General features: G+C 39.8%; 1 protein-coding gene across 1 annotated transcript in view; it reads left to right on the forward strand.

Moving 5' to 3' along the window:
- ANKRD44 (ankyrin repeat domain 44) overlaps positions 1–15589 on the forward strand; it is a 316658-nt gene that overhangs the window by 151073 nt on the left and 149996 nt on the right. Inside the window, exon 3 of the mRNA XM_082657650.1 lies at positions 9633–9711. Coding sequence (XP_082513776.1) covers positions 9633–9711 — 79 coding nt within the window. The remainder of the gene's footprint in view (positions 1–9632; positions 9712–15589) is intronic.

Here is a 15589-nt window from a genome sequence, read left to right on the forward strand (position 1 = left end):
AAAAGAATATGAAAAAGAATATATATAATATATACATAAGTAAAAAATATATATATATATATACATAAGTGAATCACTTTGCTGTACAGCAGAAACTAATACAACATTGTAAATCAACTATACTTCAATAAAATAAATTTAAAAAAATAAAGCTGTTACAGGCATTCATGTACAGGCCTTTGTGTGGACGGATGCTTTCTTTTCTCTTGGGTAAATACCTAAGAGTAGAATATCTGGATCATATAGGTCGAATGATCAATGTCATTGAGCATTACTTCATGTGCTTATTTGCTATCTGTATATCTTCTTTGGTGAAATATCTGTTCACATCTTTTGCCTACTTTTTGATTGGATTGTTTTCATATTAGTGAGTTTTGAGATTTTTTGGGTATATTTTAGATAGAAGTCCTTTATCTGATATATACTTTAAAATATTTTCTTTCACTCTGTGGCTTGTCTTCTCATTCTCTCAACAGTGTGTTTCAAAGAGCAGAAATTATTATTTTTGATGCAATTCAATTTATCAATTTGTACTTTTATGGGTCACGCTTTGGTGTTATATCTAAGAAATCTTTGTCTAACCTAAGGTCACAAGGGATTTCTCCAGTGTTTCCTTTAGAATTTTAAGTTTTACATTTAGTTCTACGTTCCACCTTGATTTAATTTTTGTCTAGTGTGCAGGGTTTGGGTTGGAGGTTTTTTGTTTGTTTTTGCTTATGGCTATCTAATTGTTTCAGTGCCATTTGTTGAAAAGGCTGTCTTTTTACCAGTGAGTTGCCCTTGCACCTTCTTTGAAGATCATGTGTTGTCCATATATGTGCCTTTGCACCAATTCCAAATTGTCTTGATTACTGGAGGTTTATGATAAGTCTCAAAATCAGGTAGTATTCATTCTCCAACTCTATTCTTCTTGCCTACTAGTACTTTTTACTTATGAGAATTTTGTTCTTAGGTCTGGAGTATTAGGGCAAGAGTACCAATTCTAACAAACAATAACTTTCACTTTGTTTACTTATAACTATTCAGAGAGTCAGCAAGAGCATGAACAATGGAATCAGATCTGGTTCTGAATCCTGGTTCTGCCACTAATTAGCTGTGTGACTCTGGTCAAGTTACTTATCATCTCAAAGGTTCAGGCTCCTCCACTGTAAAATAGGGATGATAATATTTACCTCACAGTATTGTTTTAAGGAACAAATTAGAAAATATAAAAATCTCTGATATAATTTTTGCTTAATATACATTAATTTAGTTAAAAAATTAATGCAATAAAATATATAGTATTTAGTTACCTAAGGCACATATAATCAGAATGTCTTTGGCATTCTCATTTCTCTTATTTCATCTTTTTTTTTTTTGGCCACACAGCTTGCAAGATCTTAGTTCCCCGACCAGGGATCAAACCTGGGACCTGGCAATGAGAGCACCAAGTTATAACCACTGGGCCAATTCCCGCCAGGGAGTTCCTATATTTTATTTAAAGTCTTTTAATAAGACTTTAAAATCTCATTTTAAAGTCTTTTGAGTGATTATTGTTTAGTTTCTATAATTAGGTATAGTTTTGAGGTTTGAATTTGAACTTTTTTTTTTTTTTTTTTGCGGTACGCAGGCCTCTCACTGCTGTGGCCTCTCCCATTGTGGAGCACAGGCTCCAGACGCGTAGGCTCAGCGGCCATGGCTCACAGGCCCAGCCGCTCCACGGCATGTGGGATCTTCCCGGACCAGGGCACGAACCCGTGTCCCCTGCATCGGCAGGTGGACTCTCAACCACTGCGCCACCAGGGAAGCCCTGAACATTTTTGATATAGCAAAATGTACTAGTGTTTCCCATACATCTGTGTTACATTCAGATGGATGGGTTGAAATACCAACAGAGTGATAGTTGAATGAGGTTGTTCAATGGTGCGGGTGTATAGGGGCAGAGATTAACCATCACTTTTGAGGCATAGAAAATTCCAGCCAAGGAAAATCCAGCTCCATGGGATCACTCATGCATGGAAGAAGAATGACGATTGTAAATCTGAATTTTTCTCTTATGGTGACTTGGGGTAGACATTGACCCATCTCTGCTGTGTCTAGGTGAAGGCATAACGAGTTTTCATTGAAAGTTGAATTAAGCAATATTTTAAAAAACCCTCCGCACATCATAAGAAAAAGACTAATAACTGAATTTGGAAATGGATAAAGGATATGTACAGGCAGTTTGCAGTTGAAGAAGCCAGAACTTTTAGTAAACATATGAAAAGAATCTTAACCTCACTTGTATTTAGTGAAATATAAATCAAAGCCACAATGAAATACCATGTTAGGTATATCATATTGGCAAAGAGTAATAAGGTTGATAACAGCAAATATTGGCAAGGATATCAGGGATAGGAACTAATTAATATTTGACTGGTGGGAGTATAAATTGGTGAACCATTTTTTGAAAGCTATTTGGCAATACCTAATAAAGTTGAACGTGAATATTCCCTAAGATCCAGCCCTTTGATTTCTTGGTATCTGCTCTAGGGAAATTCTCATACATATTCCCAGAGACACATGTACAGAATGTACATTGCAACATCGTTTGTGGTAGTGAAGAACTGAAAACTGCCTAACCTAACATGTCTCTGTTTCTGTGTCTCTTTCTCTCTGTCTCTCTCTCTCTCTGTCTCTGTCTCTGTCTGTCTGTCTGTCTGTCTGTCTCTCTCTCTCTCTCTCTCTCTCTCACACACACACACACACACACACACACACGTTATTTTCAAGACCATTTGCAAGTCACAATACTCATGACATTTTACCCCTAAAGCTATTTTTTAAAAACAGAGTTCTGAAGCAGATGTAAAAAATGTTAACATGTTTGACATGTTTGACTTTGCTGGTGGGAACATATAGATCTGGTATTTTCTGTACTCCTCTGTATTTGTGAGATGTTAAAAAGAAACATGATTTTTGTTTCCCTCCTTTGCTTTCTTTTCTTCTTCACAAATTTCTTTTAATTTCCCACCTTCAGACGAAACATCTTTCCCGTTCTGCATACTGTTTGATTTAAATCTTTAATGTGTCTTTGGCTCTTTTCCTCATATGATTTGAAGTATCTCCAAGGTACATATTTTGTGTCCAGAGTTCTTTAGATATCTGCTTGCTTCTAGTGATCTCCGTTCAATATCACATACGCTGGTTGGGCCTAAGTTGTTAGTTATTTCTTTGCTTCTTTGGTATTGGTGGGAGTTTGAGTTGACGATTGGAACTTAACTTTTGTATTTCATGACAGGAAAGGTTTGCAGAGTTTGTTTTCTAATATTGCTCCATCTGCCCGTCTTGGTATATAAGCTATTTCTTTGTAGGGAGGGATGTTTGTTTTAGTGTATGACAGATACTTACAATGAAGATTAGATCATGCACTTCTAGCTGAGAATTTCCAAAGCATGTAATAAACAGTTCTTAATCTTCAAAAGAGAGGCTTCGGGTGCCCTCTCAGTCGGCCTGCCTACACAGTATTTTCAGCTGCCAGAACGGACTCTGCCCATGTCAAGCTCACTTTACATGGACATACTTCTAGTTCCCTATTTTCTTTCATCTGCTTCTTTGGTAAACAGACGACAGAAACTTCCTCTGCCTGATCTTTCTGTGACATACTGCAAATTTAGCTCAGACGCCAGCTGGCTGTGTGTCTTTGGCTATTCATAGAAAGGGAGGGTTTACCTTCCTTCCTTCTGAAGAAACCTGATTTTTTTCCATGGGTCCGAATCTGTTTGCCAAGGGCTATTTGGAATGGGAGCTCCTGGGGAATGGGAAAAGATCTCTCTTTTTGTGGTACTTGAACAGTCTATTTAAAAACTACATTGATGAGTTATTTCTAATCTGTGCTTGCTTTTGAATTGTTTTCTCCTCTTGTATTCCTGGGTGTTGTAAAGACCTATACAACCATTCATGAGCTATTGGTCATCACAGAGAATCCACTTGGGTAACAGAAGTGAATGCAAATGGTGCAGAACATGTAGCTCGGCCACTCTGCCCGAAGGCTACTCTGGTCCTAGCCTGGTCCTAGATTCTGATTTCGATCCAGAAACTACCCCTAAGGCAGCCTATAAGATACAGGCTGGGCTCTGTGACTGACCTGCAAGTCTGACCCAGGGCTTCCAAAGTTCCCATTTAAGCTGGAGCCAGTGGGGCCTCTCGAGAGTCCTGGGCAAAATTTGTTTACTTCCCAGTTCAGGAGAGACTTTTTTTCTTGTCGGTTTAGACTTCCTGCCCAGGCTTGGTCAGAATTGGACAGGTTTTGGGGCAATATTTACTACAACATTTGTCTCAGTTTATTTTCACAAATGTTTTAACATCAAGAATATCAGTAATTACCGTGTCCCTGCTTTTGTTTCTGTTCTGATGTCCTAAATTTGGAAGCTGGTAACTGGACTGTGTCTTTAGGGTGAGGACTGGATGTTTTAAATTTTCCATTCCTAACATCTACCACAATGTCTGGGAGATAATACCTTCTCAATAAATGTCTGTGCCTAGAAAATATGGCTGAATAAATGGTTGTAAAATATATCCCAAAGTCACTGTACTTATTTTATCCTTCTCCAGTTTTCTTTTTTTAACTTTTGTTTTCATCTCTCTTAGACCAAAGCCTTACATGGTTTCTAGCATCATTTGTACTGCTTCCTGTAACTCTTCCTTCATACCTCTTCCCTCAAATTTTGTTCAGTTAAAAAAAGAGAAGGTCTTGTTTTCTCCCTTGGGCTTTGTCCTTCATGTTTAAATGATTTTAGACATTACTCGTATCTCTGTCTGCTTCTTCTATAATATTATCTCAGGCTCTTGCTGGTTGTTATGCCTGCTAACCCTGGCTTATGGGAAATTAATTGTTTCTACGTGGGTCTGTGGTTTAGGCTGGTGAGCTCATCTTCAGCGGGGGTTTAATATGCGGGAATCCTGGATTGCTTGGGTTGAGGGCACATCTGTCCAGATAGATTTTGTTTCTTCTTCTTGGCACCCTAGGGGTATCCTTGGCTTAGAACCAATTTTTATGCCGATTTTTTAGCTTGAAAGTTTCTAGACTACAAAGGTATTGTGAATTCAAAACCCCAAACCACACGAGGGCAGACTCTGGGGACGTGGGTGCTCAGCGGGGACACTTTTGTTCTTCCACCAAGAATCTAGGCCAAGGCATCGCTTTGCCATCTGCCCATGGAGTGTCTGGCCTTTTCTCGAGCCCACCATTGCACTTCAAGGATCTTTCTTCAAGACCACTTCATGGGTCTTCCAGTTCCAGTTCTCTACCTCACCTCCCAGCCCTGAGCAAGTGTTCAGTCCCAGGCTCCTGGGGTATGACTTTTCCCTGCAGGGTAATAAGCTCATGTGCTTCCAGCTTTGGTTCTCACTTTACTCTTCATTTCTGGCCCCAGACTATTACTTTAACTGACTGTAAGCTCATTTAAATGAATGTTTACTATATGTGTGTCACATTTTCCCCAGAATCTCTTAGGGATTATAATGGAAAGTTTTTTAGACTCTCAAGGCAACTTCTAAGATGATGTTCTTGCTTCCATTTTTATAAAGAAAACAGTTTTAGGTTGGTAGCCAACACACCTAATTCTTTGACATCAGTTTGCTGTGTTGGGCAAGTCATATAATCTAGGGGTCAGATTCCCTATCTTTTAAATAGTGGTAACAAGACTTAACAACACAGTTCTGAAAGGTGTGTCTCCTCTGATAGGGATATTATGAGATTTAAGTAATAGAAGACATGAAAAGACATTTTGAAAAAAAATTAAAAACCCTGCATAAGTACCAGATAGGTTTTTTTTTTTTAAACATCTTTATTGGAGTATAATTGCTTTACAATGGTTCCGCTTTATAACAAAGTGAATCAGCTATACATATACATGTATCCCCATATCCCCTCCCTCTTGTGTCTCCCTCCCACCCTCCCTATCCCACCCCTCTAGGTGGACACAGAGCACCGAGCTGATCTCCCTGTGCTATGTGGCTGCTTCCCACTAGCTATCTGTTTTACATTTGGTAGTGTATATATGTCCATGCCACTCTCTTACTTCGTCCCAGCTTACCCTTCCCCCTCCCCGTGTCCTCAAGTCCATTCTCTACGTCTGCACCAGATAGGTTTTCTTTCTTCTTTTAGATGCCATAGGGGCATCATTGGCCTAGGACCTATTTTTACTAGTATTATTACTAGTATTCTGTTTTCCCCAGAGCCTTCCCCCTCCTTCTTCTACTATTGCATCTCCTACTCCATTTGTCTAGCTTATGGCAAGTAGAGTGGCCCTATACTTAGGCAGAGGATGAACTGCAGTTGGTGAAACCTGGCTGGTTTTACCTTATTGGGTATGGTGATGAATGTGGCTCTGTTATTCACCCCTCAACTCATGATCCTGTACATCACTCGGGTTCCTTGCTAGAGAGCAGGTGTTGGTCAGTAGTAGTAATGCATTGTTATTTTGGATAAGGTCTTAATAGCACATGAAATGATTTATATGATTCTGCTGCTTCAGCTAACCAAACAACTACTTCCTGAATACAGATCTTCTCTGCAGTTACCTGTCTGTGGCTTGTCACTGAAGGAGAGTGTCAATTGGCATAGATGTTCAGGAAGCTATAGGAAACCTTTAAATGCATATTAACAGGAACACTGGGATTTACAGTCAAGGAGTTTTTACAATATGATCTCATGTAACACACCCATTTTATAATATAAAAACTTCAGTTTGAACAAGTCGTGTCATAAAAGGGGCCGCAGAATGAGCAAAGCCAGTTGTATGATGATGGACCAACCAGATTTGGATATTGGTGTTTTCTTGGCTTTCATTTGAGGCCAAGTTCTCAAACAGAGCATTGACTTTGCTTCAGGTCAAATTAAAGTTATAATTTGCGTGGGGTTAGTCCTTGTTTAAATCACTTAGGTGAGGTTTAATTTTTGAACAAAACTCTGGAACCAGTTCAATTCACGAAAGAACATATAATTATATAACTTTTATCCTAAGACCCAAGAGAGACTTTTCAGTTGATATAATGAGGATTCAAAGGGAATATGAAGCTAAAAAGGAAAGTGCTTGTAGAAATATCAATAGAAGACATTTGTGAAAGTCTGGTCTCAGTTATTTGTATAGTTCATTGCACAAATTAATACACTTGATTCTCAAAGAAGCAAACATGTTTTTAAATATTGAAACTTTATTTTCACAGAAAGGATGATATAGCAATAAGGGGGTTAACCATGGTTGTATATCTTACTGAATTTTCCAAGGCATACCATTATTTAATATGGAATAGTTAACATGACTGCCCTATTTCCTCTTATCTGTAGTGATTGCCTGCAGCATACCTAGACAACATAAATTCCCAGCTAACTCAAACCCCCTCTTTTGATCCACTGAAAAGTTAGTTAATCCATTCATAAAACCTATTTACCAGACCTCCTAACAAATAGACGGGTCTGTAGATCAGTTCTTGTCATGTTCCCTGCCTGCCATCTGTTTTAGATATTAGTGAGTCATGAAATGCCTACAAGCTATGGTCTGAAAGAGACTGAGAGCAGAGGGCCTGAACTGTCCGCAAACAGAATAACAGAATCCTTAGGCTACAAAGACTGTTAGGTATATTGTCTAATCAAGTGACGATAGGAATGATGATTCAAATCAGTAGTGAATCCACAAATCTCGAAACTAAAATGCATGCTAGTTTCAGGAGAAACCTCTAAGATAGCATATAGGCTTTGGTTACTGTTGTTATGGGACAGGTGATGGAAGTTTGTGGAAGAGACCACACACATAGACTAGTTCAGTTTGGTCAGTTTATGCTGAGCACCTACTGTGCTGCTACTGTGGGGAGAGAAGGGAGTAAGACCTGTTCTTTACTCTATGAGAGTTCTCAGTCTTAGAGGGAAGATGTAACCAAACCAAACTTGGGTCTGCTCGCCTACGTGCAGTAAAGACCATCTACTGATACTGGGCTGTAGTGAAGGAAGGTGCAGCGTTTATCACAAGACCAAGCAAGGGGTACTTGCCTTAGCAAGGGGTGGCTGATGCTGAAAATGCGTGCACTCCTCAGTGGCTTTCGGGGAAAGGTTTTTAACGTCAGGGTGAGGGAGACGGTTTTGGGATGTGTGACCAGCTTGTGGACATTCTTCTGATTGGTTGGTGGTGAGGTAATCGGGAATCAACGTCATCAACCTTCTGGTTCCAACTTATCTGGGGTGTACGTGCTTGTGGTCAGCATGCAGTTAACTTCTTCCTCTTGGTGGGGGTTTCAGTATCTGCAAAACAACTCAAGGATGTGGCTCAGGATATTTTCTATAGCACTTGAGGAGGAACTAAAGGTCCTAGACTTTGTTTAATGGCTAAACTATTATTATTTTCTCTTACTTTTCTTTGTTTCTTTCTTTCTCACTTCTTTGATTAGATTTATTCTTTGGAACTCGGGGAAGGCCTAGGAGGCTAAAGTTTTTCTACAAACAAGAGGCAGGTAGAGGACAGGGATGTGGGTCCTGTCCCGGGAAGGCCCCATAGGGTCCTGCTGGGTTACAGGATCGCCCAACTATCTATGCTGTGACAATAACGGCTACTACGGAGCACTTGCTGGGCATGCGCCAAGGCTCATGCCTGCCTAGGACTTATTTACTTACGTTATCTTGAATGTTCTTATCAGTTCTCTAGGGAGAGACTATCATCTCCAGTTTACAAATGGGAAAGCAGTATTTCTTCCCCTGCCTGTTAGCATGCTGCCTCTCAGCACAATATGTTAAATGCCTTGCCGAGGACTGAGGCTGGAATCTGACAGGCGAAGGTCTAATCTTGACTCTGCTATATACCTATGGGGTCTTGAGGACATTCTTAATTTATTTGAGCCATAGTTTCTCATCTATGAAACAGTAATATCTACCTCGCCTCTCAGCTTCAAGGTCAACATCCTCTGAAGGGCCTTACTCAACCACTCTAAGGACTCTTTTTCCCATCTCTCCAGTCACTTGATCTCATTATCCTGTTTTTATTTTGTTATGGCCTTTATCACCATCTGAAAGGATCTCATGTGTCATTGGCTTACATGACTATTGTCGGCCTCCCCACATGATTGTGAGTTTCATGAAGCCAGGGACTGGGCCTGTCGTGGTCACCCTCCCTGTCCCCAGAATCTGGCTTCTGGCACCTAGTAGGCATTCAATAAGTACTACATGAATGGGCAGTGGTCTAGGCAACAGTTGACGGAAAATGTCCTTGTGAACAATTCCACTAGGTTCTCTTAGAAAGAAAATAAATCATTGAAAGCTTTGAACTATGCTGTTAAGGTAGGTAGAAAGATTTGAATTTTTTTTTTTTTTAACCATACTGAAGGTTTAAAAATAAGTTGAATTTCATCATCCAGTGCATGATGGTCCATCCTTGACCTGAACTGGGCTTCAATGAAAGGAGCAGGGAGGCAAATACGACACACAGACACAGAAATCGGGATCTTTCGTACACGTGACTGTGGGAGATGCTGAGAGAAATGTGTAACCAGAACTCACCTGAGTAGGTGTTTGGCCTTCACTCTCTGTCACAAGCATTAATCTCAGAGTGAGTGACATGTCGTACTATAACTACAAAAGATACCTCCGGCTGCCACTGACTTGTTTATCTTTGCCATTGTTTCAGGATTCTGAGAAGCGAACCCCGCTTCACGTGGCTGCGTTTCTGGGAGATGCAGAGATCATTGAACTCCTGATTCTGTCAGGTAAATATCAGCTGTACTTAAAAGTCAACTGCAGATAAAAATTTAAATGACCAATTTACTGGACTGACTACTACAATGAACCCAAACAAAATTTCTTTACTGTGCTCGTGGAAGTTTATTTGATCATGGGGTTTATCAGTAGACAAGGGACAATGCAAGACCTTCTTCTTATTGAAAAATGACTTCTCTAGTGACACTTTTATATTGCTTTGAGAGTCTGATTCCTGACTGTCTAACCAGGCCCAGTATTGTGAATGAATTCAGTACATTTGGATATCTTTTAATTTTTTTCATTGTAAAAAAACAAAGAACAAACAAGAAAGCTGTTTTCTTAAGGTCTACATGAACACATGTAAATGTGTATGTGTATTTACATATATTTAAATTGCATTACAAAACAATACTATGTTTTGCTTATGGATACATGACTGTAATGATATAATCAAATAATAAAAATATGGAAGGAAAGGAAACATATCCATTTCTGGATAGTGGTTACCTCTGAGGAGAACAACTGAGTGAGAGATGTCTTCAGGGGAGAGTATGAAAGAGACTATAACTCTGTAAAATTTTTTATTTTTTAAAAATTGGAGTAAATATGGCCAACACATGTTAAATCAGATTTGTGTGTGTACTGGTCTTTGTGATATTATTCTCTTTAGTTTTCGATGTATTTTAAATATTTCATCAGATTTTTAAAATGTCAGTGTTTTCATTTTTGGAAACCTCTATGCTTGGTACATCTCACCAAACAGGTTTCCAAAACCAGTATGTGCTTTCTCCCTTGAGTATTTGCTAGACAAATCCCCAGAATGAATCTGAGCATGTGCACGTGTCTCAGTGTGGATTGTATGCAGGCCAGCTGGCTTTCTTCCTCCTTCTTTTGGTTTGGGGAGATTCGGATCTGGAGGCAATGCCTCTTCCCACAGACCATGCAAAAGGCCTATAATAAGGTTTTACCTTTGTATGCAGTAGGGAAACTGTAGAATTCTAAAGTCATCTATGCAAAGGTAGGAACTGACATGGTAATTCGAGCAGATGTGGAGAACATTATGAAAAAGGAGCAAGCATTGTGCTGTGATACACGGAGAAGACTCACATTGCCCTTATTTTTGTTGTGTTTGTGTCCTTGAGGTGGGTTTTCCCAGGAAACAAATATTTTGTGCCTTACAATGTTTGTGCCCCGTGTTCTTGACAATCTCGTGGAACTTAAGTTAGATTCCACGTAGTACTTCTGGTGCTCTTGAGAACAGGCCTTCATTCTGATGATTCTAAAGATGTTTCAGGGCTGTGTTCCAAGCAGAACATGTGCTGCTTGAGGCTGGCACAGTCTATGGCTAACAGCCAGCGCACACCTGGCTGGTCGCCCCAACAGTAGAAATTTGGCCCATGGAAAATTATAGGCAGAATTGGTGAGGGTGAAAAATAAAGAGTTTTGTGGTATGACACCTAATGGTCCCGACCCGCTGTACTCACCATCTAAGTGTTGTATTAAGAGACAGATCTGGGTCTCAGAGGAATGTTTGATTCATGAATGTACAAATTCAAAACCTTGTTTTAGATCCCCAGCTTTGGTTTTTTAGTTTTTGGTTTTTGGGTTTCTCCACATTCGAAGGGGAAGGTTTTAATTCTTCAGCATGAAGGACCCATCTGTTTTTTTTTTCAGGCATCTGGGGCCTGGTGATCAAGAAACTTGATTTCACCTCCCCTTCACGTGGGCATGGAGTACACCAGCCTCTTTTAAACGGGGCTTATTCAGTAGAGCCGGGAGAAACTGTTCTGTATATCTAGATCTGTACACCTGTTCTCTTAGCCCAGTCATCTAGGAAGAATCACTGGCTATTGATGTCTCTAGTGTAATTTTGGGTGACACATGCTATGGAATTTTTCCTTCTTCCCTCATCAAATTAGGAAGACTAAGGGCATGGGAGAGCATTGGGAAAGTTCTTTAGAAATTTTATTCAGCTGTGGAAACTTAGGCAAATTCTTGGAATTCTCATGGTTTTAATTTCCCCAAAAGGTCCTTTATTCAATATATATATATTCCTAAAGAAATATCATTGCAAGAGCAATGATTTCATCTCTGAGCTTACATCTGGCAGCTGACCCTTTAGGGAATCCAACCAAACTGTTTTCCAATTTAATAACGAATGAGGTGCTAACAATTCCCACGTTGGACAAATCACTTGGCTTTGCCAGAATTGCCCATTACAGCTGTGTTCTGCATTGTTGTATTAACTTACAGAGCACAGTGTAACCCAAGCCCGCTAAATTCCTACTGACATTATCTCCTGTTAGCCAGGCAGATGGAACCCTGAACGCCTCTGAGCAGACAGCGAGGAATTTCAGGCCTTGCAGATTTCCTCTTCTTCTAACTGTCAGTCCACATTCTGGCTTTGTTTTCCCCACCTGCTTCTAGCTTCTGTTTTGGAACTGGACGAGTCAGGATTAAGGCAAATACAAGGTCAAGAGCTTGCTAAATCGTTTGCCTGGAGATGGATGAATGAGATCAATGTGAACCAATCAGTGACCGAGAGTTAAGAGCCTAGGCTTGAGATATAGGAAACAGAGCGCACAGAGAAACAGCCACAGTAACGAGACCCTGTAGAGAAACTCTGGAGACACGCAAGGGTTAGAGAGTTCTGGGCTGAAGGAAGAAAACCAGAAGTACCCACCCTCTAAAATGGGAGTGTTTGTGAGGGTGTTTTTAATTTACTAATTAAAAATAGTAAATTTATTAGAACATAGGCCACCAAACAAGTGGTATTCCTGTAAAATTATTTCCTGTGATTGTTCAAAATGTGATTACTATTCCCAATGCAAATTGCCTCCAGAGCTGGTAGCAGGTCATTCTTTTGATTATCTCATGCATAACAAATATTCATCCTTTGAGGTTGGATTTGATTTTTTTTTTTTTTTGGTCTAGAGAAAGAGGGGTGATTAAATGAGTCAATGCTGACTTTGGCCTCCAATGTAGTGCAATTATAAAGTAATGGGCCATTTGCTGATGGATATATAAACTGGTTCCAAAGGCAGCTCCAAGGGGAGTTTTTAAAATGCTTTGGATAATGCTACATACATGGAATTATCATACACTGTTCCAAGGTCATTGCTTTGAAGGACAGTGCTCCTGGGCTGTAATAAGATTTGGTCTGTTTGTTTAAAAAAAAAAATCATAAACAAGCTGATCTCACTGTATTATAATCATACTTCATATGATCTTTCTTTCATATTTCTTTTTCTTTTAAATTAATTTGTTTATTTTTTTGGCTGTGTTGGGTCTTCGTTGCTGTGCGTGGGCTTTCTCTAGTTGTGGTGAACGGGGCTACTCTTCTTTGTGGTGTGCGGGCTTCTCATTGTGGTGGCTTCTCTTTGTTGCAGAGCATGGGCTCCAGGTGCGTGGTCTTCGGTAGCTGTGGCACGCGAGCTCAGTAGTTGAGGCGCACAGGCTTAGTTGCTCCGCGGCATGTGGGATCTTCCTGGACCAGGGCTCAAACCCGTGTCCCCTGCATTGGCAGGTGGATTCTTAACCACTGCGCCACCAGGGAAGTCCCCATATTTATCTCTATAATTAAAAGCGAAACATTGGCTAAACCCTCCTTAAGAGTCAGTTGTTCTCTCTGGCCTGTAAGAGTTTTAGTCATTTGGTCTACCTTTTTTCTTTATTCAACTTCTTCCTAGATGACAGGGCTAAGAGAACAGAAATACTGCCTCTGGAAAAGATGCCCAGAGTTCTCTTTACTCCTGATATCTATGAAAATAAAACCAAGTGTTAATAGGGATAAGATTAAAAAAAAAGGTACTTAATTTGTAATTAGAGTTTATGCCTGATAACTTTTAGTTGTGTCTTTGTTTCTGCAGAACCAGCATAGCCTAGTGCTTTAAAAAAAAAATGATAAGCTTTAAAATGTCCTTGGGGAAAAAGCATTTGCCTTTAAATCATGAGACATGCAGACTCTGTGTCCTTCAGTGCACAATGGTGCCCGACAGGCAGGTAAATAACATGAAGCTTCCTTTAGAAAAATCAGTTATAAATATTCAACTCAAAACCATCTGATGTCTCCCTCTGACACATAAACAAGACTCTCAGACAGACGGAGGAAGAGGATGAGGAAGCCGGTCTCACGGGATGACACTGATGAAATACTGCGTCCCCATTCAGATAACTCTGCTTTTGTCCTCATAATTTTGTTGTTCTGGGAGAGGTTTCCTTGGCAGCTGCCTCTTCAGCCTTTTGGAGGAGGATTAGTAGAGGAATTGAGGACTTAAAGAGTGACTGAAAGAATCTACTTCCTAGATTTCTAATTATCTTTCAATTCCTCAAGTGACCCCAAAGCTGCACGAACACAGTGCTGGTGTTTGTTACACACGGGGCGTGTGTTGCTGTATGCTGCACAGCGAGCTCAGGGTCAAGGTGGAGGGATGAATCAGGAGATGGGGATTGACATATATACGCTAATATGTATAAAATAGATAAGTAATAAGAACCTGCTATATAAAAAATAAATAAAATAAAATAAAAAAAATAATAACAATACAATATGATTGTATACATATAAATTATAAGAAAAACATAGTAGAAAAATAGGAGAAATAGGCAAAGAATATAAATAAATGGTTCTCAGAGAATGAATTATAAATGACCAGTAAACAAACATATTAGAAGATGCCCAACCTCCCTGTTAAACAGGAAACACAAAAATGTGAGACCATTTTTCTCCAATCAGATTTGCACGATTTTATTTTATTTCTTTATTTTTGGCTGCATTGGGTCTTCATTGCTGTGTGCGGGCTTTCTCTAGTTGCAGTGAGTCGGGGCTACTCTTCGTTGTGGTGCGTGGGCTTCTCATTGCGGTGGCTTCTCTTGTTGCAGAGCACAAGAGCTCTAGGTGCGCAGGCTTCAGTAGTTGTGGCACTCAGCCTCTAGAGCGTAGGCTCAGTAGTTGTGATACACGGGCTTAGTTGCTCCACGGCATGTGGGATCCTCCACCAGGGCTCGAACCCGTGTCCCCTGCACTGGCAGGCGGATTCTTAACCACTGCGTCACCAGGGAAGTCCTGCAATATTTTAAATAACTGATAATATCAAGTGTTGATGAGAATGTGGGGAAATTAAGCAATCATACACTGTGATTGTGTACACCGATACACTTTGGAGGGTTCAGACTATGAAAACCAAAAGTGTGCATGACTGTTGACACAGAAAGTCCGTTTCTAATTATCTATCCTAGACAAATACTTGCACATTTGCGTAAGGAGTCATTTTCTGGATGTTCATAGCAGCATTGTTTGACTAGTGAAATACTGGAAACAATTGAAATACCCATCAATAGAGAGGATGTCTAAAAAAAATGTATATTTATATGTTGGAATACATGTGGAAAATAAAGAGAATGGACTCATTCTCTAAGTTTCAACATAAACAGATATGAAAAATGTATTATTGAATGAAACAAGGAAATTCAGTGTTATTACAATATGACACATTAATGTAAAAATATACTTATGAAATACTGCTATAAATTTTTTAAAATTGTGTAATATTTTAAAAAACAAGAAGACTATTGTATTGGCCACTCAGCTTAATTCTCTGATTTTCTATGGGTACACGTATTTGTATATGAAGACATGAAAGAAACCAGAAGCTCACCAACCAAACAGAGTAGTAGTTTTCTCCAGGGAGTGAAGAGAGTCCAGCATTGGGGATGATTCTCAAGGGGACTTTACCTAAATCTTTCTATCTTTTTTTTTTTTTTTTGCGGTACGCGGGCCTCTCACTGCTGTGCCCTCTCCCGTTGTGGAACACAGGCTCCGGACGCACAGGCTCAGCGGCCACGGCTCACGGGCCCAGCCGCTCCGCGGCATGTGGGATCTTCCCG

Source organism: Grampus griseus, assembly GCF_964374135.1.
Source record: "Grampus griseus genome assembly, chromosome: 7".
Lineage (NCBI taxonomy): Eukaryota > Metazoa > Chordata > Mammalia > Artiodactyla > Delphinidae > Grampus > Grampus griseus.